Genomic DNA, 22,505 nt, shown 5'->3' with positions numbered 1-22,505 from the left:
TACTTTGGCCACCTCATGCGACGGGTTGACTCACTGGAAAAGACTCTGATGCTGGGAAGGATTGGGGGCGGGAGGAGACGGGGACGACAGAGAATGAGATGGCTGGATGGCATCACCAACTCTGTGGACATGAGTTTGAGTGAACTCTGGGAGTTGGTGATGGACAGGGAGGCCTGGTGTGCTGTGATTCATGGGGTCGCGGAGAGTCGGACACGACTGAGCGACTGAACTGAACTGAACTGAACTGAACTAAGGAACCAAGATCCCACACGCCACACAGCAACTAAGCTCAAGAGCTGCAACTACCGAGCCTGCGCACTCTGGAGCCTGTGTGACACGACTAGAGTCCACACACCGCAACAAAAGATCCCACATGATGCAGTTAAGACTCCACACAGCCAAATAAAGAAGGAAACGTTTAAAACTGTTTTAACCTTTTTTTTTAAAGAAAACCATGTAGACACATGAGCTTATGAACTGAACATAAACCCCCTCCTTAGACATTATCCCCCACAGCCCTGTGAGGTAGATACGAACTTCCCATTTTACAGATGAGGAAACTGAGGTTCAAAGGATTGGAGGGACTTGCCCAGGGTCATAGGATGTGAACCAGGGCAATATGTGCCCAAAGCCATTCCCTTTCTGCCATAACACAAATGTAACTTCCTAGCTTGGCTGTTAGCTGTCCAATAACAAACCTGAATCCATTCCTTGACTTCAGTTCAGTTCAGTCCAGTCCCTCAGTCGTGTCTGACTCTTTGCGACCCCATGAATCACAGCACACCAGGCCCCCCTGTCCATCACCAATTCCCGGAGTTCACTCAAACTCATGTCCATCGAGTCGGTGATGCCATCCAGCCATCTCATTCTCTGTCGTCCCCTTCTCCTCCTGCTCCCAATCCCTCCCAGCATCAGAGTCTGCCTCTATTTCCCCAAAAGATAGTAACAATGTGACCCGATCCAGAAAAGCTGTACCAAAATAACAAAAAAAGGGGACCCCTCTGAGAGTGACTGTCAACACCCAGGCTGTGGGAACAGCCTGGTATGTGCTTGAATGGATAACTGAGTTCAAAGCCACAGCCTCCTAGAGGCATCAGGCAGACTCCCAGGAAGCAAGAGCAGCTCCTGTGACGGTCTGAAATGAAGGGAGGGCAGCATGGCTCACTGTTTACCGGGACATCAGACACGGGGGGGAATTCTGATTCCACGACTCACTCACTGTGTGTTCCTTGGCAATAATCACCCTCTCTGAACCTTAGTCTCCTCTGACATTTGAGGTACAAAAATATCAGCCAATCATATCAAAGATGAAGTTCATGTATGGAAAGCATCTGGCACACAGTAGGTACTCAATTAATGTGCATTTCCTCCTTCACTCTGATTTTGCTTATAAGGTGTTTGGTTCCACAAGACAAGAGCTGCTCTCACTGGACTAAGACCCGGAACTCCCTGTGCCTCATTTTTTTCATCTGTAAAACAGACTCCAAAGACCCAAGGGGTGGGAACAAATTCCTCATGCCTTCATTTGGGGAAGGGAAGAAAAAAAGGTAAGGGTAGAGATCAGGATGCCACACAATCCCTCAGGCCTGGGAGACTGGGTAGCCTTTTTCAGGTTATACAAGTGGGAGCATGACATTCACAGATGGAGGGAGGCATAATGGTCAGAGCACACCCAAGGCACCCTCATCTCAGCCCAGTGTTCGAGAGAAAGGACTAGAGTATGGATGCCTGGGCCCCAGGCCCACCGTGAGACTCTGGACTTGTCGCCTCCCACTCCAAGCCTCAGTTTCCCCCTTTGTAAAATGGATGTATTCATTCCCACCCTACACAGGGCTATGAGGATTCGTGAAGGGCTGGATGTGAAACATAGCAATGCTGGGCCTGATATTTAGGCAGAGCTCGGCAAGCCTTACCTGTTGACACTGTTTTTATTGTGATTATTATCCAGTAGCTTGAGTCCTAATGACACTGACCAGGGTTCTTGGCCTTCCTTAGTCAATAGAAATTGACTAGAGGCCAGACAATAAATTCAGGGAAGACTACAGGGGACCCTGCTAACAGCAGGGGCAAGTGAAAGTAAGTTAACAGGCTCCCTTGCTCCCTCCCCAAGGCGGGTCACGCTGGTTCCTTCTATGCGGTGAGGGTAGGGGGTGTGTCCAGGGGTTGGGCTGGAGTGGGGCTTAAGTGGTCTGCCCACCCTTTTGGTGGTGCTGGGTGCAAGGGGTATGTGCAGTACCCTGCTTTTGCTCCCTACCATCACCCACCTCCCCGGTTTTGGTCCTCAGCCGTTCAGAAGTGGCAGTTGGGTTTTTGGTCTCTTTATATCTTGTTGTCCATAATTTGCCCCAACTGCAGATGCATGCAGTTATTTTTAGTCCCTCATAGTTTCTTTGTATTTTGTTACTCAAAGAGACATTTGTCCAGGAGTAAGCACTGCAGCAACTAACTCTGCCCTCATCTTCCCTGTGTCCTTGGGCACCTGTCCCCACTGGGCCTCAGTTTCCACCTCTGCAAAGGAGGGGCAGCAACCCCTCCCTCCAGGGTTCTGTGAAGATGTCTAGCTCCCAGCATGTGACTGTCATGCAATTGGGATTCAGAGGGGCGCCCCAGATGTAGGGAAATCAGAGACAATTTGATTCTTTTTCCATATTGGATATGAGACTTTGGCCACCTGATGTGAAGAGCTGACTCATTGGATAAGACCCTGATGCTGGGAAAGACTGAAAGCAGGAGAAGGGGACAACAGAGGATGAGATGTCAGATGGCATCACTGATTCGATGGACATGAGTTTGAGCAAACCCTGAGAGATGGTGAAGGACGGGGAAGCCTGGTGTGCTGCAGACCATGGAGCTGCAAAGAGCTGGACACGTCTGAGGGACTGAACAACGACGACAATGAGACTGGTGGCGCTGGTGGTTCAGAACCCCCCTGCCAAGGAGAGGTAAGAAAGGTGGGTTTGATACCTGCATCAGCAAGATTCCCCTGGAGAAGGAAATAGCAACCCTCTCCAGTATTCTTGCCTGGAGAATCCCATGGACAGAGAAGCCTGGAGGGCTGTAGTCCATGGGGTCTCAAAGAGCCGAACATGACTTAGCGAGTTAAACAACAGTGAGACTGCGGTCCCTTCCAGGGCTTCAACAGCTGCCTCTCCCGGTGTTCCAAACGTAATCTTCAGGCCACCTTGGAGCGAGGGTTCCCAGCCTCAGCCCCGCTCACGAAACCATGAAATCTTGAGTAACATCCGCATCTCATTTTTCTGTTTAACTTGTCGATCAAACAGCTTAACGGTCCCACCTACTAATGTGACTGGCAATTATTTACTTTGGAGAGTCCTGAAAGACACCAACAGATTGCCGAATTCTGAATTATCTATAAATCCATCTCTCGATCACTCATTTCCTGATTTCCACACTATAAAAAAGGCTGCCTGCTCGGCAAAGCAAGGAGAACACGACAGCTGCCAGGACCTCTGAGAAGCCAGGTGAGACTTGTGCATTCCACTCTCCCCCACCACCACTACTGCCTCGGAGGGCAGAGGTGCTAGCCTCCACGCTGTGGCATCACTGGCTGGTTGCACTTCAGATCACTCTTTGGGGGTCTTCCAAGAGAACCAAGGCTTGCCATTTGGGGGGCAAGGTGATAACCGTCCACTCTGCCTCCCTAAGAGACCATTGACATCAGTGTAGAGACTGTGGCAGCAGGCTATTTGGTGGTGATAGGGAGCACGTGGCTGTAGGTGCACTGCTCAGATTCCACGTGAGCTAGGGATCTCCCATGGGCGTGCTCCTCCTGCCCTGAATCCCAGTCTCTACAGAGTCTTATTGTGAGTTTACCATTGTGCATTGCTCAGTGTGCACCCTCGCTCCTTTGTGCATCCAGACCACCGTCCAGCAACCTCCTACAATCCACCCAATTTTGTACATTTTGGTGCATTTTTCTGGGACCAAGAGTCCTTAGCTTCCATTGGAGTCATAAAAGATCTGTTGCTGAAAGGAGATTCAGAGGCCCCAAGCCAAGCTTACCTCCCAGGGAGGCCACAACTGGCTCTTCGAACCAAAAAGCCCTTTCAGTTCCTGTGGCAGCAACAACGATGGCTCTTTGGCCAAATCGGCCAGTTGATGGGATTTTGCCCAAAGCAGCCGAGTGTCTCCAGAGTGTGGGAGCCAGCTCCAGCTCTCGACACCTTTACTGACCTCCAAAAAGGCCCTGGAGAAGGATGGTGGCATCTGGGAAGGGGACTGGTGCAAAAGGGAGGCAGATGTCAGAGGTTGCTCAGGAAGATCGTCCAGATCATCTTGAGGGAAAAGAGAAAGAAATGGAAGAGATAGTGTGTATATTGGTGGGGGTGGAGAGTTGGGGTTGGAGGGACACCTTCCTCCAACCACAGTTCTGCCATTAGTTTGCTGAATGACCTTGGGAAAATCACTACCCCTCTCTGGTCCTCTTGTCCTTGTGGAATGAGGACTTTGGATGGTTCCCAGGATTTCCCAGCACTGGTATGAATGAGATGGTAGCTATAGCCCCGCCACCTTTGATAGTCTTGTGACTTGCAAGGGCTTCCACAAAGCGTCACGGGCTACACACAGACCAGAGGACTTAAGGAGGATGGTGACAAAGCAGTCGAGTTCCTCAGCCACTAGCGCGTTTAAGCCTTTTAATTTGCTTTGTCTCATTCAATACATTGTAAGCAAGCCCAACTGGGAAGTAAATCTGATGGTCACTTAATTTAAGCAGAGGCCCCCAGGGCAGAGAGAGAGCTATCTTTAAATCCTCTCCCCAGTGTGTACTTGTGACCTTGGGGAAAGTTACCTAAACTCACTAGACCCCCGTTTCCTCACTGGTGCAATGCAGGTGCTAAGTGTCCACATCTCAAGGGTAAAGATGAAATCATTCACCAAATGTGGAGCATCAGCCTGATACCTGGCTCAGAGCAAGTGCCCAAGCTGTTGCCAGTCCCACCCTGGTGTGCTGGGGCGGGGCAGGCAGCGGATGGGCTTCTCTCTAGTATCTGTCATTTCCACAGACACTGAGTAGGAGGATGTTTCAAATCGGGAGCCTCGCTGTCCTCTGTGGGCTTTTGGCCCAGACCACGGCCCTGCTGGAAGCCCTGCCCGTGCCCTTGGACCAGACTCTGCCCTTGGCTGTGACTCCAGCCCTGGCCCCGAGTCCCACAGATCTTGCTGGAAGCTTGACAGGTGGTAAGTAAGAGTCTGTGACAACTTCTTCCAGGGGTGTGTGTGTGTGTGTGTGCGCGCGCGCGTACGCGCAATCATCTAATGGTTGGGAAGGGGGCTAAAGGGGGGCAAGGACTGAGGAGCCATAATTGTCAGATCTAACCCCCAAGGACCCCACACCCATTTCCAGCTCTCAGCAATGGCCTGCTCTCTGAGGGTCTGTTGGGCATTCTCGAAAACCTTCCGCTCTTGGACATCCTGAAGAACAGAGGGAACGCTCCCAGTGGCCTGCTGGGGGGCCTGCTTGGGAAAGTGACTTCACTCACCCCTCTCCTGAACAACATCATTGAGTGAGTAGCCCTGAAGCAGGGCCTTGGGCCCCACCAGAGATCTCCCACTGGAGACCAGCCAGTCCAAGTAGTGGCCCTGGAGGAGGGAACGGGGTCATCAGAATGCGAGGCCAGGACTCAGGCTGAGAGCCGCTCACAGTCCGCAGGAAGCAGCAGCTCTCCTGAACCAGCAATTGCCCCCAGTCCTGAAGCACAGCTTGGATCTCCAGCATCTTATAACCCTCACCATAATCCTCTGAGGTCGATTTAATGATCCCTAGTTTTATAGGAAAGTGGAGGCACAGAAAGGGGCCTGCGCCCTCACCACCAGAGTGACGCAGAATGAGGGCTCTAACTCGGACTGACTTAGGTCCAAGGCCAAGGCTCCTTCCACTCTACCATGATAACTTTGCTCTCTTCATTGGTGAAATCTGTTCTTAAGTTGCTCTCCTCACTAGTGAACACGGTGGCTTTTGATGGAAGCAAGAAAGTGTAAGCTATTCTCCTCAGTGCCATCGTCATGCAATGTCCGTGGAACAATCCAATTAACAAACAGCAAGAGTGGAAAGTGAGCTGGCAAGACTGGTCCTTTACGGAACTGGATCAAATCCATTCCCAGGATTCCCACCTGGCCCCCCGCCCCCCGCCGCCCAGATGCTTGCCTCTGGCTTGAAGACAGACAGATAGCCTTGAGTCTGATTTCTGTATCCATCGTATACTTGCTGGGTGACCTGGGGCAAGGCACTCAGCCTCTCCGGGCTTGGTTTCTCCATCTGTAAAATGAAGAATATGGTACCCACAGAGAAGAATTGTCAGGAGGACTGGAGAAGATGTAAATCATCTGACACAGAAGCTAGCTCAGGAAAGAGGCTTACTTCCACCCTCTCTCAGCTCTCCCCAGCTTCCTGCTCCTCTGTCTTCATGATAAACCTTATTGATTGACCTGCCATTGAAGGACTCAGCAAGATTCATGATCCCTCTTAAGTGTGAAGGACTTACTTCAGTTGCCCCAAAATCATCCACTCATCCACTTACCCACCAATGCATCCACTTGACCATCTGCCCTCATCTGACCACTTTCTCTTCCATGCATCTACCCACATATTCATCCACCCACCTGCTCATCAGTCCACAAACAGCCAATATAAAGTAGCCCCTTTCTTAGTAAGGCTCTGAGCTGGTGTACAGGATGCAAATATAACCCAGACACAGTTTCTTATCTTGGAAAACCTCATAGACCTGAGGTGAGCAGAGGGACCTGACCCAGTGCAGAGGATGGGAAAAACTGATGTGAGACTCAAAACTCATGTGGCTATTGTTGCAAGACTCCCCTCATATCTCCTCCATCCCACCTCATGGGTAACTCCACCTCTGAGATGCTCATGGTGGGATTAGATGTGGTTTCTAAGTTTAGGACTAGAGGAGTTAATGTTTCTCACACCAGTGTTTCTCCCTGGGCAGTCTGAAGATCACTAACCCTCAGCTGCTGGAACTTGGCCTTGTGCAGAGCCCTGATGGCCATCGTCTCTATGTCACCATCCCTCTGGGCATGATCCTCAGCGTGAAAACGTGAGTGGACTCCAAGGGGGGATGGGAGGATGGCTCACCAAAGGAGACCCTGATGATCATGAGTGGTAAGAAAGAAAAAAGCTGTTGGAGTCTATCCAAAAGACCTGAGCCTCCAACTTCAGCTCATTTGCTGCTATTCTGAGTGACCTCGAGTCCCTTGGGAGACTCATTTGGCCTCTCTGAGCCTACTGGGAATTGAGATGAGTACAGTCGTGGGCAAGATGGAATGAGGCGAGACTGGCATTTCTGTCCAGAAGAAAACCTCCTCTGCCTTGGGACATGGAAGCTCAGCTACAGCGGACTGTCTCCTCTGCAGGCCCTTGGCGGGGAGTCTGTTGAAGCTGGCTGTGAAGCTAAACATCACCGTGGAACTCTTAGCTGTGACAGATGAGCAGAAGCATGTCCACCTGGTTGTTGGCGACTGCACTCACTCCCCTGGCAGCCTGAAAATCTCCCTGCTTGATGGGTGAGGCCCGAGGGGTGGCTGCTCCTGTTGCGACACTAGGATAGAATGATGGGTGAATGCTTGGAAAGATGGAACAATGGGAGAATGGGTGAATGGGAGGGTGGAAGGGTGAGATGATGGATGGATGGATGGATGGACAGATGGATGGATGAATAAGTAAATGGTCACTATCCCTTCTTAGGCCAGGCTGACCAATTTTATGCCGATTCTTTGTGACCCGGTGGACTGTAGCCTACCAGGCTCCTCCGTCCATGGGATTCTCTAGGCAAGAATTCTGGAGTGGGTTGCCATTTCTTTCTCCAGGGGATTATGCTGGATCAGGCAACAAGAAATCTGAGTTCAAGCCCCATCTAGCTGAGGGGTATGCAAGAGATGGAGGGCATCCTGTGTGAACTTGAACAGTTCTTACCCAACTTGAGCCTCAGCTTACTCAGATAATTGTAATATGGAGCTATACTGGCATTATTGAGAGAATCCTCAAAAATAAATGTGAACGTGCTTTGTCCCAGTAAAGAGTAAAATAGCTATGAAGCCCACATGGGTAATTATTTCAGTTACTCTTGAAAGGGAGAGGGAGGCAGGTATAAAATACAGGAGTCACCCCCACCATGACTAACATTTACTGAACACACATATATGTGTCACATGTATCGTCTCATTGAATCCTCATGACAACTGCATACTAAGCACTGTTCATTCCTATATGGATTCCACAAAGCCTGATTGAACACCTACTGTGTGCTGTCACTATGTGTTCTTCTATATGTACCTAGTGTGTGCACTGCTGTGCAGGGTGTCACTCCCTTCGGATGGGCGCCTTGTTGTGGATGTACGTGGGTGTGGAGGCACAAGGCCAGGTTCCCTTATCAGTACTGAGACTAAAGTGGGCACACACCCATGCTTCTCCATACCAGCCCCAGGCCCCTGCACTCCCCATGCTTTTCTCTTTCAGATTGGCCCCCCTCCCCATTCAAAGCTTTGTTGACAAGCTCACTGGCATCTTGAATGATGTCCTTCCTGGGCTGGTGCAGGGCAAGGTAAGTAGAATCAGAGTGTAGCCTCCTGGTCCTTGATCTTGGAGCTTCTCAGGCCAAAAGAAGCCCCTGGAGTGAGCTTCTTTCTTCTGGGTCACTCAGTTTGATAAGTAAATTCCATCTATCAGTCTGTCTGTCCACTGATCCATCTGTCCATGTTTCTTCTTCCCACCCTTCAAAATGTACTGATCGGTTTCTGCTCTGGGCCAGGCACCTATGTGTCTACACTACAGCTGAAACAGATTGGTTCCTGCCCCAAGAAGCTCCCAGTCCACCCCGCTATGGCTACAGACAAGGCTCACCCAGCCTATGCTCAGGATCTCCTATGACTAGAAACCCACCCCTCCCAGAGCCGTCCACCCTGTTCAGAAACAGACGCCAGATCACCACTCGCTCTGTGATTGGACACCTCATCCCGGCCTTCAGCAGCTCCATCTGCCTAGTGTGGACATGGGAGGGTTCATCTGGGGGACTGCTTAGAATCAGACACTCTCAGACACAGACAAACGATAGAAGATCTCCCCAAAGAACCCACACTCGGGGTGCGGTTGCTGCCAGTGTCTCCCAAGGTGCCTAATGCTTCTCTCCGCCCCTGGCTCAGGTGTGCCCCCTGGTCAATGCAGTTCTCAGCCGCTTGGACGTCACTCTGGTACATTCCATTGTCAGTAAGTACCCGCCCTGGGTCGGGAAAATCCCCTGGAGGAGGAAATGTCTACCTGCTCTGGTGTTCTTGTCTGGGAAATCCCATGGACAGAGGAGCCTATTGGGCTACAATCCAGGGGGTCACAGAAGAGTTAGACATGACCCGCTTCCAAGTCCTCTCTCCCTTCTGCAGGAGCAGGGCTTTTTCCCGGGGAGCTCTGTCCCCGCACACATGGGACAGTTAGGGCCCTCCAGCCTCAGCTCTCCCCATTTTAGAGTTCTTTTTTGCCTTGAATTATCAGGATCACCTTGAGACATAGACCCTGTCTCCCCACATCAGCCATAACTTAAGAATAGCTGGGCTGGTTGATGAAGGAGGCACAGTCCCCTTCAAGCCCTGCCTGAGCATGGTTGAATCTCAGAGTTCCCATTTCCCAGGCCCCTGGGGACCACGAAGATCCCTGGGCTCCTTCCCTGTGGTCTGCGGTTATTGTTTTTTGTTTTTTTTTTTCGTTTTCCAGACGCACTGATCCACGGGCTAGAATTTGTCATCAAGGTCTAAGACTTCCAGGAACGGACCTGGCCTCTGCTGAGCCGGTGAGTATTGCTCCACACTCCACAGGATTTGGGGGATGGTCGGCTGTTCTCCTCCTGGTGTGGGCAGCAGGGGGCTTGGGACAGTGCCATCCAAAGGGAAAGACAAACAGCCGTATAGACAAACACCAAGATGCAGAGAGAAGTCCGCAGAAAGGCTGACAGTGGTGGAGAGACACAAGTGGCACCCCAACACGGATACAAAGGGAAGCACACACGGCCATGGATACACACACACACACACACACAGTGCCCAGACACACGATGGTTACTCAGATAGACGTACAGATGCACACAATCTCAGCGCACATACACCTTTATACTCACATGTGCAAACACGCCACACACAAATACACGTGGACACACAGACACACACTCACTCAAGCACACGCACGAGGAGCCCCCTGACTCTGGGTCTGGGCTCCCCTGGTGGCTGAGACAAGGACCCCAGCTCCAGGGTCTCAGCCTCCTCCCCACCCTCTGGAGGGCAGGTTTGATCATGGGCCAATACCATCTAGACTCAGCGGCCTTGAGTCTCCATTCTGTCTGGGGTCTTCTCCCAACAGAACCATTTCCTGAGGCTGGATGCACTCCCTGCCCAGCTCCCGAGGGCTCACAGAAGGCTGGCCCACGTCCTGGACAACGACACAGCCATGTTTGGAGACCAGAGCAGGCGTCTCACTGGGAAAACTTCTCCCCCTGCTTTCCCACCAAGCATGTGTCGTTCCTTGTTCATCACCAAATAAAGCTTCCCTTTCTCTGCACAAGCTGTTGTCATTCTTCACCATCACTGGAGGGCTCACAGATGGGAAAGAGCTCTGGCCTGAGTGACTGGAGCCGTAGAACAGAGTTTGAACCTTACATTGAAGATCTTAATGGTCTTAGGTGAGACAGAAGGATGTTCGGACGAGCGTGGACTTCAGAACGACTTTTCTTAGGATGTGTCACCGGGGGTTGGATAAATGTAACTCTTCAGGCCAAGGTGATGATACACAAGACAACATTTCACAAGAAATAAAAATGACAGATTAGAGAGATGTTCAGGAAGTGGACCTAGAAGGGTGGAGGTGGGGGAGCAGGTGAGATTCCTGTCTGTGTCTCAGGTGGGGGATCCCAAAGGTAACCAGAAATATGGGGGGATGAGTTGATTCCGGCAGGAAGATCATGCCTTTAGCTGTGGCCACACTGCATGAAAGTGCCTAGGAGACCCCAAGGAAGCCATCCAGGAAGCTGATGGATACTGCTCATTTTCCTATTTGCCTCCAGTCAATACTAGCCTCTTCTCTGCTCTTTCAACAAAAGGATGATAAAGATGACAGGAAGGAAGTAGGACGAAGGACAAACTAGAGCAAAATGTTCACTGCTGAAAGGCTTGGGGAAGTCAAGCACAGAGAAGGGTCAGAGGAACTGCATATGAAAAGATCATTGATGCCCTGAGTGAGAATCATATTTTTAGAGGAAGAAACCTGATTTTAAGGAACCGAGAAGAGAATGGGATATAAGGAAGTTGAGACTGTGAATCCAGGTAAGATTTATGAAAAACTGGAAGCAAGAAGGAAGAAGAAGGGCTACCTAGGCTGAAGAACATCGTCCTCTCAAATACAAAATAAACATGCTCTCATTCTTTGAGGTCCTTAGAGGAGCAGCCCCACCTTTTCACTCCACAGAGGAGGCCTTGGGTTGTTGTATATGAATGACTTGTACAAGGTCACAGAATGACAAAAAGGCAAATCAAGGGCTGAAACATCACAGATATTGGGAGACCCCACTAACTTTGTGAGAATTAGAAGATGCAGGCTGGTGTTTCTCAAGCCCTGCCAAACGTCTGCCATCATGTCTGGACCCACCACGATCACTTTCTGTTGCCACCAACCAATATGGCATCAGAGAAGGACAGTCCAGTGGTTCAGAACTGAAAGAAGGTTTATTATAGGAAACCAATATGTCTTCTGATGAGGATTTAAGAGGGGAAGTATTTTCCACACTCACAGAAGTAGAAGATCTTCGAGCTCAGGATGAATAGTTAAATTCTGTAAGCAGCTGAATAGATTGTTATGACTATGAATGACCTGAAATACAGAAAGGACCTTCCAGACTGGAAACCATCAATCAGGACGTGACTTGGAGAGAACCCAGGCATGTCTTTCCTGGTCAGGACTGAGAGTCTCCCAGGGCTGAAGCCCCAAAAATCAAGGTGGATAAAGATGAGCATGCACACACACACACACACACCCTGTGGGGGACCATCAGCACTGATCCTGCTGCCCTCTGACCTGGCACCAAACTGTATTCCTGCCTGGACACACATTCACTGCCTATCTCTGGTTACTCTTTTCTTCCCACTGCTCCCTAGACTTCTTCCTATAGCTCAGTAGTGGGTCTTTTCTCTCCCCTAACAATTTCAATTTCTAATTAACCAGTCTAACCTTCCCCTGGATACAAGATAGTCTGCCAAGTGACCTGGTTAGCCAGAGCACATTTATGACTTTTAACAGTGACATTTTCACATTTTTAAAAACCCTCCACAAGGATGTCAGTGGCAATGGCAATGGCAGGTTAAAGACTTCCAAAATTGTGTCCTATCTAAAGCAATCAGAAAACTGGCAAAAATTGTCAGAACCAATTTTTTCAGAACTCTTAAAATTAATAAAAGACTTGCAGCATCTGGGTGGGGAGGAGGTGTTTAGTCAATAAAAATTGCTGAATCTTTGGACATTTTATCAAGCTTTGTGACATTTTATCTTATCTGTCTCCCACTTTTCAGTTCCACAGTAGACTTGAAAACTAAAATCCCATTATCTTGGTGAAAACCAATAGCCTGGCAACCACTAGAGGCCAGCAGAGGGGGTTTGATGAACAACTTCAAAGCCTCATTCCCAGAGAACTGTCATTATTCGACCGGTCCATTAGTTCCCTGGATGAGCCCATTCCCAAGGCTGTCTTGACATGACCCGACTCAGAGTTCAGCCAGTCAATGTGAACTGTCTTTTCCCTAAGGACATTTGTCAAAATGGTACACAGGCCTTAAGACTGGATCCCCAGGAATCTTGTGGACTCTCAAGCTAGTTCACATTCAAGTTTTCAGGAACTTGTCATAATTACATTTTAAGTGTTCCTACAAGTTACCAGCTCCAGCAGCCTCTGCTTCAGGTGAGCTGTTCTTGACTATAACTCTATGTATTCATCTGTCTCTCCAGATTTCGAGATGGCAGTTTGTCCTATGACCTCCACCTGCCAAGACAGGAGACATGGGTTTGATCCCTGGCCTGGGAAGAGTCTACATGCCACAGAACAACTAGTCCCGCGCACCACAACTACGGAGCCTGCGCTCTAGAGCCCAAGAGCCCAACTACTGAGCCTGCGCACCACAACTACTGAAGCCCACATGCCTTAGAGCCATGCTCTGCAACAAAGAGAAGCCACCACAGTGAGAAGCCCACCCACCCCAACTAGAGAGTAGACCCCATCTGCCACAACTAGACAAAGGCCCTCGCAGCCCCAAAGACCCAAAACAGCCAAAAATAAACAAATGAATATTTTTTTTAAAAGATGCAAGGGTGCAGGGAGGGTTCCTGCTCCTCTTAGGGACACAGTTGAGAACCCGGGCAGTTCATAAGCAATGGAGCAAGAGCCAGAGATGGAATGCTGGTTCAGACCCCACCCCTACGTGCATGTGACCCTGAATGCAAAGTAGCCAAGACCAGTCACAATCCCATAGCCCTCTTGAGCTTTAGCTGCAATGCAGCGGAGCAAAATTCACTGCATGGCATCCTCCTCTTTGGGAATCGGCCTTCTAAGCTATGAAATGGGAGACTTTAACATTTGAGTCCTTGTTTCAGAAGAAATCTCTCTCCCCAAGAAGGGCAATGTTTTATTTTTCTGCAGCTAAATACCTGGCTCCCTTAGTTTCCCCTTGTATTAGTTATCTATTGCTGTATAATAAATTACCCCAAAACTTTTTGGCTTAACACCATAAACATTTATTCTATCACAGTTTCTGTGGGTCAGGAATATAGAAACATCTAGAGGGTTCTGGCTCAGAGTCTCCCATGAAGTTGCAATTAGAATGTTTTCCAGGACTGCATCTTCCAAAGACTTAACCAGGGCTGGAGAATCTACCCTCAGTACTTTGCCTCTCAGATCTCTCCATTGGTCTGCTTGAGTATCCTCTCAACATGGCAGTTGGCCTCTTCCGGAGCAAGCAATCTGAGAAAAAGAAAGAGGGAAACTGCAGAATCTTTTATGATCTCATTCTAAAAATCACACATCACCACCTTCTACTATCTTCTCTTCATTAGAAGTGTGTCAGTAAATCCATTCCACCCCCAAAGAGAGAATTAGTCCCCTCTTTGAAGGGCACATCAAAGGATTTGTGGACATGTTTTAAAACCACTGTCCCCCTCTCCTGGGCATTGCACTCAATGGCCAAAGGCTCAGAAGCACATTTTCCTAAGCAAACGAGACTTTGCTCCCTAGTTAAAATCTTGAGCCTCCCAATGAGGTGGAAGTAGCTGCAATCCAGTTTGGATTTTGCGTTATTGTTATTTTGACTGTTTGTCTAAAAGCAGTTTTTTCTTCCCACCACATTTAAATCAGATAAAAGTAGAAATACCCTGATTGAAGTGGAGATAAAGGGCATGGTTTCAACATTTCTGCCCTCTCTCTGTTCTCCTCCAGCCCTGATGGTACTCCCCTCGGTTTGTGAGATGACTTCAGACAGAGCATGAAATCCCAACGGGAAAACATTTTTGTGCTGTTTCTTCTTTTTCCCTTCTTGCGACTGCAGCATGAAGAAAGTCTCACTTGGGAGCTAGTCTGTCTTTACTACTTTGGGTGAATTGGCTACAATCGAGAGAGAGAGAAAGTGAGATCCTCCAATTCTCACCACGTTATCCCATAAAATTTCACATTTTTCTGTTTCACTTATATCTCCTTTGTGGTTACATTCTATTTCTGAAAGTTGATGATGCTGGGACTTTTAACTGAAAATTGTGAAGTTTCCTATTACGATAGATTTTCTTTAAAAATAGACAATTGAAAGGAGGAATACTGAGTAATAAGGTAATGGTGGTTGGTTTGGGGCAGAAATCATGGAGGTGACATGTGAATGACTGGAATCTGGGGATCAGATCCTCAGATCCTCTAATGGGGGACCAGTATCTTGATGCCTGGAAAGACTGGCTTCTGGATAGCCAGAAACCAAGTAGACCTCCAGGGCCCTAGCCAGCACTTTCGCATAGCCCTGTGACCGCTAGAGAGAGCTGTTGCATGGCAACCCAGCAGTTACCTTGAAAATGAACATTTATTTGGCAGTAATGGTGAGCCTCGGAGAAGGCAATGGCAAGCCACTCCAGTACTATTGCCTAGAAAATCCCATGGATGGAGGAGCCTGGTAGGCTGCAGTCTGTGGAGTCGCTAAGGGTCGGACACGACTGAGCGACTTCACTTTCACTTTTCACTTTCACACATTGGAGAAGGAAATGGCAACCCACTCCAGTGTTCTTGCCTGGAGAATCCCAGGGATGGGGGAGCCTGGTGGGCTTCCTCTATGGGGTCACACAGAGTCGGACACGACTGAAGTGACTTAGCAGCAGCAATGGTGAGCCTAGCACCTTGCTAAACCCTTTAAAGGCAGAATATTACTTAATCCTCACCCAGAGATGAGGACTCCATGACCTAAGGTCATCCAGACTGTGAGCAGTGGATTCCGGTTTCAGATTCCAAAAGTCAAACTCAAGAGCCCAAGCTCTTTGCCAGGGAAATTAAAAGACGCTTGCTCCTTGGAAGGAAAGTTATGACCAACCTTGACAGTATATTAAAAAGCAGAGACATTACTTTGCCAACAAAGGTCCGTCTAGTCAAGGCTATGGTTTTTCCCGTGGTCATGTATGGATGTGAGAGTTAGACTGTGAAGAAAGCTGATCGCCGAAGAATCGATGCTTTTGAACTGTGGTGTTGGAGAAGACTCTTGAGAGTCCCTTATACTGCAAGGAGATCCAACCAGTCCATTCTAAAGGAGATCAATCCTGGATGTTCATTGGAGGGACTGATGCTGAAGCTGAAACTGCAATACTTTGGCCACCTCATGCAGCGAGTTGACTCACTGGAAAAGACTCTGATGCTGGGAAAGGTTGGGGGCGGGAGGAGAAGGGGACGACAGAGAATGAGATGGCTGGATGGCATCACCGACTCTGTGGACATGAGTTTGAGTGTACTCCGGGAATTGGTGATGGACAGGGAGGCCTGGCGTGCTGTGATTCATGGGGTCGCGGAGAGTCGGACACGACTGAGCGACTGAACTGAACTGAACAGACTCACTATCCTCCAGTCAAATCGGCACTTTTTCATTTTTACTGATCATTTTCCTGTTGGGTACTGATTGAAAATGCATTCACCTATTCCCCCACCTCCAGCATACCAAACTGTTTCATGCTATTAGATGCCTGACCCTAAAAGTGGGGTGCCTGATCTACCAATAAAAATACAGGACACCTAGTTGAGTTTGAATTTCAGATAAACAATGAATATTTTGTGTGTATGCCCCCAATATTGAATGAAACATACTTAAACTATGAATTATTCATTTGTGAGCTGAAGTCCAAATTTAACTAGGCTTTCTATTTTTTTTTTTTCTGGAAAATTTACCCTAGTGACATTTGCATTTGTATCTCCTCCCCTGTACTCCATTCCCTCAGAGAGGGGAATATTTATTGAGCATCTACTCTGTGCTAGTTTTGAGTTGAGCCCAGAGCAGTCGAGGGCTCTGCAGAAGCTTCAGGCTGCAGTTCAAGCAGCACTTGTTTGAGCCATGTGATGAGACAGAACCCATGGTACTAGAAGTATCTGTGATAGATAAAGATGCCATGTGGAGTGTTTGACAAACCCCATGCCATCTTCAGCAGAGAACTGTACACCATTGGAAAAAACAGCTCCTCACTGGGTCATCAAGTGACCGGGAGGCCAGAGCTTCCCATCGTGCACTAGGCACAGTTATCCAGCAAGTCGTAAGGTCAGGCAGGACCTATAGCCATCCAACATCAGGTAGAAGTAGTTCATCTAGCTATAGTTTCAGGTCCAGGGGGCATAAGTAAGCTGCAAGAATAAGTTGAGCATGAGGCCAGACATCCCTCTCCCGTGTCACATGTGTCACCTACTGGTGCTGTTGCCCTTCTACTTCTCTCCCACTTCACACCTGTGGCTACGTGACCAGTTGATGGAGGAGAAAGAAACCTGAGCATGGTCCTTTAAGAGGCTGGTGTAAACTAAACAGATGCTGTTTCACTCTAGCTCTGCTCACTCAGGAGTGACCCTGAAAGATGAGGATGAGAAGGAATCCTGAAGTGGGCAAACCTCAGACTGCACATGTGGTCATCCAATTGGGAAAAGAGAGAAATGGCCAGATAGTCACAGTTTTGTGGGCTGAGGGAAATGCCTTAATAATTTCATCATGGACCTGGAAGAAATAAGATTTAGAGACTGGGAATGCCAAAGCAGCTTCAGTAACTGCCACCGAAGGTGTGTATGACCTGCCACCCACAAGGACCAGCACTGCCTGCCTGCCGTGGCACCAGCCATTCAGGCAACCGACCAGCCTCTTGGCCCAGCAGAAGGGCTGAGGGTTAGGACAACTGAGAACAGACAGCATTTTGAGTATCGGCTGAGGCCCCATGGTCCGCTACAATACCATCAGTTCAGTTCAGTTCAGTTCAGTCACTCAGTCGTGTCCGACTCTTCGCGACCCCATGAATCACAGCATGCCAGGCCTCCCTGTCCATCACCAACTCCCGGAGTTCACTCAAACTCATGTCCATCGAGTCGGTGATGCCATCCAACCATCTCATTCTCTGTCGTCCCCTTCTCCTCCCACCCCCAACCCTTCCCAGCATCAGAGTCTTTTCCAGTGAGTCAACTCGCCACATGAGGTGGCCAAAGTATTGGAGTTTCAGCTTTAGCATCAGTCCTTCCAATGAACACCCAGGATTGATTTCCTTTAGAATGGACTGGTTGGATCTCCTTGCAGTCCAAGGGACTCTCAAGAGTCTTCTCCAACACCACAGTTCAAAAGCATCAATTCTTCGGCGATCAGCTTTCTTCACAGTCCAACTTTCACATCCATACATGACCACGGGAAAAACCATAGCCTTGACTAGAAGGAACTTTGTTGGCAAAGTAATGTCTCTGCTTTTTAATATACTATCAAGGTTGGTCATAACTTTCCTTCCAAGGAGTAAGCATCTTTTAATTTCATGGCTGCAATCAGCATCTGCAGTGATTTTGGAGCCCAAAAATTTAAAGCCTGACACTGTTTCCACTGTTTTTCCATCTATTTCCCATGACAATACCATGGACTCCAGTTATTAATAGTTTGGAAACGTCCCATGAGTTATGACTGCATCAGTTTCGTAGGGCAGCCGTAACAAAATACTACAGAAATGTATTTTCTCACAGTCTGGAGGCTGGACAGCTAAGATCAGGGTCCCGGCAGGGCAGGTTTCGTCTGAGGCTGTCTCCACAGGTGCCCTGCCTCCGGTTGCTTCTTCACATGGTGGCTCCTCCATGCAGCCTCGCCTCTGGTGTGATCTCCTCTTCTTATTAGGATACCAGCCAGCTGGAGTAGGGCCCATCCTAATGACTTCATTTTAACTTGATCACCTCGGTGAAGGCCCTGTCTCCAAATATAGTCACAGTCTGAGGCACTGGGGGGTTAGGGCTACAACATATGAATTTAGGGGGACACAGTTCAGTCCATATCACCTAGAATTCTGGAGTGGCTGAGCCTGCAGAGAGCAAAACTAAAATGAATAGCAAGTCGGCCCAAGCAGTGAAAGGAGTGGACTACAGATGCTGGCACTCTCTCCCCACCCCTCCTCAACAGGGCAGAGCCTCACAGCTCCCTCTTCTCCAGAGAACAGCTTTTAGCCAACAGGATGGGTCCCACTCCCTTGAGGGACAACCCACCACAGATGATGGACTAATACGAGCTTGGGAAAGGCCAGTCCCTGTGGCTGAAAGTGGAACAACTCTGTGCTGTGCTTTTCCACTCCATTTCATAGCAGATGATCAGAGCTGTGGGAGGACCGGCTCAAGGTACCATCTGGCACTGAAAAGCGTGTGAATTCATGTGCGTGAGATGCTCACTATTGGAGACAAGGGGGAAAGTTTATGGTACAATACAACCTGTGAAATGAGAGACTCAAACTCTATGTGCTGAAGTGGGGAAAACTTCCAAGACACATTAATGATGGGTGAGGGAACAAGGTGCAAAACACAGAGTAGGTTGATCCTTCTATGACTGTTGCAAAAGGATAAGTCCCTTCTGGAAAGACAGACCAGGAAGTATCTACAGTGAATGAAACTCCAAGGGAGTCGAGTGGTTGGAATGAGGAAACTGCGCACCTGGGCTTCACTCAACAGCCTTCTGTATCAGTGAAAGTTTTATCCTATACGTGTATGACTTTCCCCCGACATTCTACTATAAACATATTTACACATACAGGAAAGTGAAAATAATTACAGTAAACCCCCATATACCTATACCTAGATTCTATAATGAACAATCTTCCATGCTTGCCCTATCACATAAAGGTCTATCCATCCTTCCATCTTATTTTTTATGCATTTCAAAGTAAATTGCAGATAGCAGTTCACTATGTCTTTAAACACTCCAGGAGACATTTTATTGACTAAAGTTCAGTAGTTGTGCATGTTTTTTAACTTTAATTTAAAATGTATATAAAATGAAATGCACAAATCTTTATGTATGTATGTATCATTTTTAAATTATTTTGTTAAAAACCTTTACCCTAGAATATACCTCTTTTTTCCTTTTTTATAAAGCCATTTTTAATTTTTTTTTTTTTGGCTGCACTGTGCAGCATGCAAGATCTTAGTTCCCCAACCAGGGATTGAACCCACACCCCCTGCACTGGAACCATGGAATCAACCCTTGGACCATCAGGGAAGTCCCCTCTGTGTATCAGTTTTATATTTGACTTTCTTACAGACATTTTTTAAAATAAAAGTGCAGGCACTGGCAACCACTGCTGCACTTTCAACCAGCACGCACTGAGCCCCTACCCTGTACCACATAGCGTGGCAACGTGCTGGGGGTGATTCAGTGGACAGGACCAAGTTGCAGTTCTCATGAGCTCCTTGTCCAGTGACAGGGGGAGGAGAGCAAACAATAAGCACATAAAAGAATAAGCAAATAAGATCATTGTATATTGAGTGAAAGAAGCCAGGTGCAGCCGGGTACGTACAGCGTGTTCTATTTATATGAACACCAAGAACAGACAAAACCAATTTACGGCAGGAAAAAAATGAGAACCCACTCCCGCTACAGGGACAAAGGGTGTGGAATTGACTGGAAAGGGGCATAAGGGAACTTTCTAAGGGGATGGCGAAATTCTGTATTGTGATACGGGTTTGGGTTACACGGGTGTACATATTTGTCAAATCTCAGCAAATGAACACTTAAGATCTATACTTCTCATTGTGTGCTGAAAGTGTTTCCACTGCAACCCACTGACTGGACAGCCCCCAGGATCACTTCAATGGTTCCAGAGAGTTCTCTAGATAAAGACCAGTGCACATCTATCAGGCAATATCAACAGCCTTATCAAAAGTGATATTCCCAAGGAACTTAATGTTTTTCTGCTCCTTTCTGTCCCTGCATGGTTCCTTGAGGGCTGTGATGTTCAAGCCTGTGTGTTCCGAACAGTCAGTTCCACTGTAAGCCTCAGAACCTTTTGGTCACCAGTTGCCTTGACAATGTCATCACCAAACTTTTTTGGAGAGAGACCCAGGGAGCCAATCTGGGAGGCCAGGGCAGACGTGGCTCCAACTTTCTCACGGGCACATGACTTTGATCTCATTGGGGTGAACTCAAACATCACGGAGGAGGCAGCCTGTGTTGGATCCCAGGTGCCAGATGACTGGAAACAAGTACACCTTGGCCTCCTTCAAACCGAGAGCCCAGTTGCAAGCAAGGTTGAATTCCAGGTCACCACACATGTGCTGAGGACTTGGTGGGAAGGGTACTCACATCTGCAACTTAGCCTGAAATGCATCAAACAAATATGAGGTTCAGAAAGGCTGCAGAATTTAGGCGGTAACATGTAGTGTTATCTGTAAAACTAACTGCTCTGTGTTTTAAACTTTCTTAAGAAAATATTAGGTCTCTGGCTACACTGCAGAGAGGAGATATGAGGGGGCCAGACCAGACTGACTGCAGTTGCCCCAGGGAAGAAATGATGAGGTCTGAGTTGAGGCCTGGCAGTGGCATGGAGAGGAGGGAGGCCAGAGACGCCATATCCAGAGGCAACCGGGGAGGTGAGAAATGACTGAAAACAGGTCAGAAGTCAGGGCCCCATGAAAGCCCAGAATGACCTCTCCCAGGAGCTGCAGATGCTGAAAGAGCAAAGACGACGGGCAGGAGGGTGTCCTGAGCGACCCTTCCCAACACAAAGGGGAATGTTGAAAAGAGGCCCTGTGATGCCCCCCACTCCCAGGTGGGTCTCCTGTCACCCTCTAATTCCCTCTTTCTCCTCTCCTGGAGGACCGGGTGACCGAGTGAACACGGGAACCTCCGTGGGGTGACTTTGAGGGAGGTGCCAGATGGGTCCCTGTGCCCTCCTTCCAGCCTCCAGGAAGTCGAGATAAGCCCAGAGCAAGACATTCACAGGCCAGCAGGAAGTTCCCAATTTCAGAAAAGGTGCAAAGAGATTTGAGAACTCACTCGGTCTGGGTTTCAGAACCTCCGCCGGTGCCAGGGGACATAGCCGCCCACACGGTAAGAGATTTGTCCTCCAGGTCAGTTACACTCAGAAAAAGCTCCTCGCCTTTCTTGGTGCGTGACAGCGAGCTTGGTGCAGGTTTTCCAGAAGCTAGGCTGCCTCCCACACCATCGCTGGGAGAAAGGGACTCCTCTTCTGCTCTTTCTTAGTCCTCCGCAGAATTTGGGTACGTCTTGAACGCCTCTCCAACCACTGCCTGTTCTCCCCGCCAGGTGCCTTGAGCAGGCGACATTCCCAGCTAGAGCTCCACAACTCATGCTGTGGTTCACTGTGGCTTTAGAAAAAGTATGTCACCTCTCTGAAGGGGGATCATCCACAAAATGAGGATAAAATAGTGCCCAACTCCAGGCACTGGAGTGGGCTTAAATGGGTTAACTCAAACAAGGGTGCATAAGCACTCACGAAGCTTAATTATAGACTTTATCTTAATTATAGCCATTATCTCATCACCATAATCCTGCTGTCACCTTTTTTTCTGAGAAGTGATATTGTTCTTTCACTTTGGGTAGTGTTATACAATTTTCTGTTAGAAGTGGAAAATCAAATGTATTTAAGTTTGAAATTGATTCCATTTACCAAAATGCATGCTGAGTAAATAGTAATCTCAGGGATGAGCAGATATTGCAAAATGTAAATGCAGCTGTGGCAGGCAAGGGAAGGTGGTCCACAAAGCACAGGAGATGGTGGCTGAAAGGTTGAGAGCACAAGTTCCGGAGTCAGATGAACCAGAGTTCAAATCCTGCCGTCTTGTCCCTGAAGCTGTGTGAACTTGAGCCAATCTTCCCACCTTTGTGTACCTCTGTTTCCTTATGTACAATGGGGAGAGCTTCCCTGGTGGCTCCATGGTAAAGAACCCACCTGCCAACGCAGGAGACTAGGGTTTGATCCCTGGGTTGGCAAG

At 48.5% G+C, this 22,505-nt stretch overlaps 2 protein-coding genes across 2 annotated transcripts in view; both read left to right on the top strand.

The window, feature by feature from the left end:
- Positions 1 to 5,039: 5,039 nt before the first annotated feature.
- Positions 5,040 to 10,509, top strand: LOC129555747 (BPI fold-containing family A member 1). The gene is made up of 8 exons (XM_055425531.2): positions 5,040 to 5,199; positions 5,366 to 5,525; positions 6,966 to 7,073; positions 7,390 to 7,539; positions 8,492 to 8,576; positions 9,175 to 9,238; positions 9,737 to 9,812; positions 10,376 to 10,509. The coding sequence occupies exons 1-7, from the start codon at positions 5,040 to 5,042 to the stop codon at positions 9,775 to 9,777; spliced, it is 768 nt and encodes a 255-aa protein (XP_055281506.2). The 3' UTR covers positions 9,778 to 9,812; positions 10,376 to 10,509.
- A 10,970-nt stretch (positions 10,510 to 21,479) lies between these two features.
- BPIFB1 (BPI fold containing family B member 1) overlaps positions 21,480 to 22,505 on the top strand; it is a 38,611-nt gene continuing 37,585 nt past the window's right edge. Inside the window, exon 1 of the mRNA XM_055435507.2 lies at positions 21,480 to 21,600. The gene's annotated coding sequence lies outside the window, so the exon portion shown is untranslated. The remainder of the gene's footprint in view (positions 21,601 to 22,505) is intronic.

This window comes from Moschus berezovskii, chromosome 15, assembly GCF_049115385.1.
Source record: "Moschus berezovskii isolate FMDL1 chromosome 15, NW_MosBer_1.0, whole genome shotgun sequence".
NCBI classification, from domain to species: domain Eukaryota; kingdom Metazoa; phylum Chordata; class Mammalia; order Artiodactyla; family Moschidae; genus Moschus; species Moschus berezovskii.
This window is presented reverse-complemented; position numbering and strand designations above follow the sequence as displayed.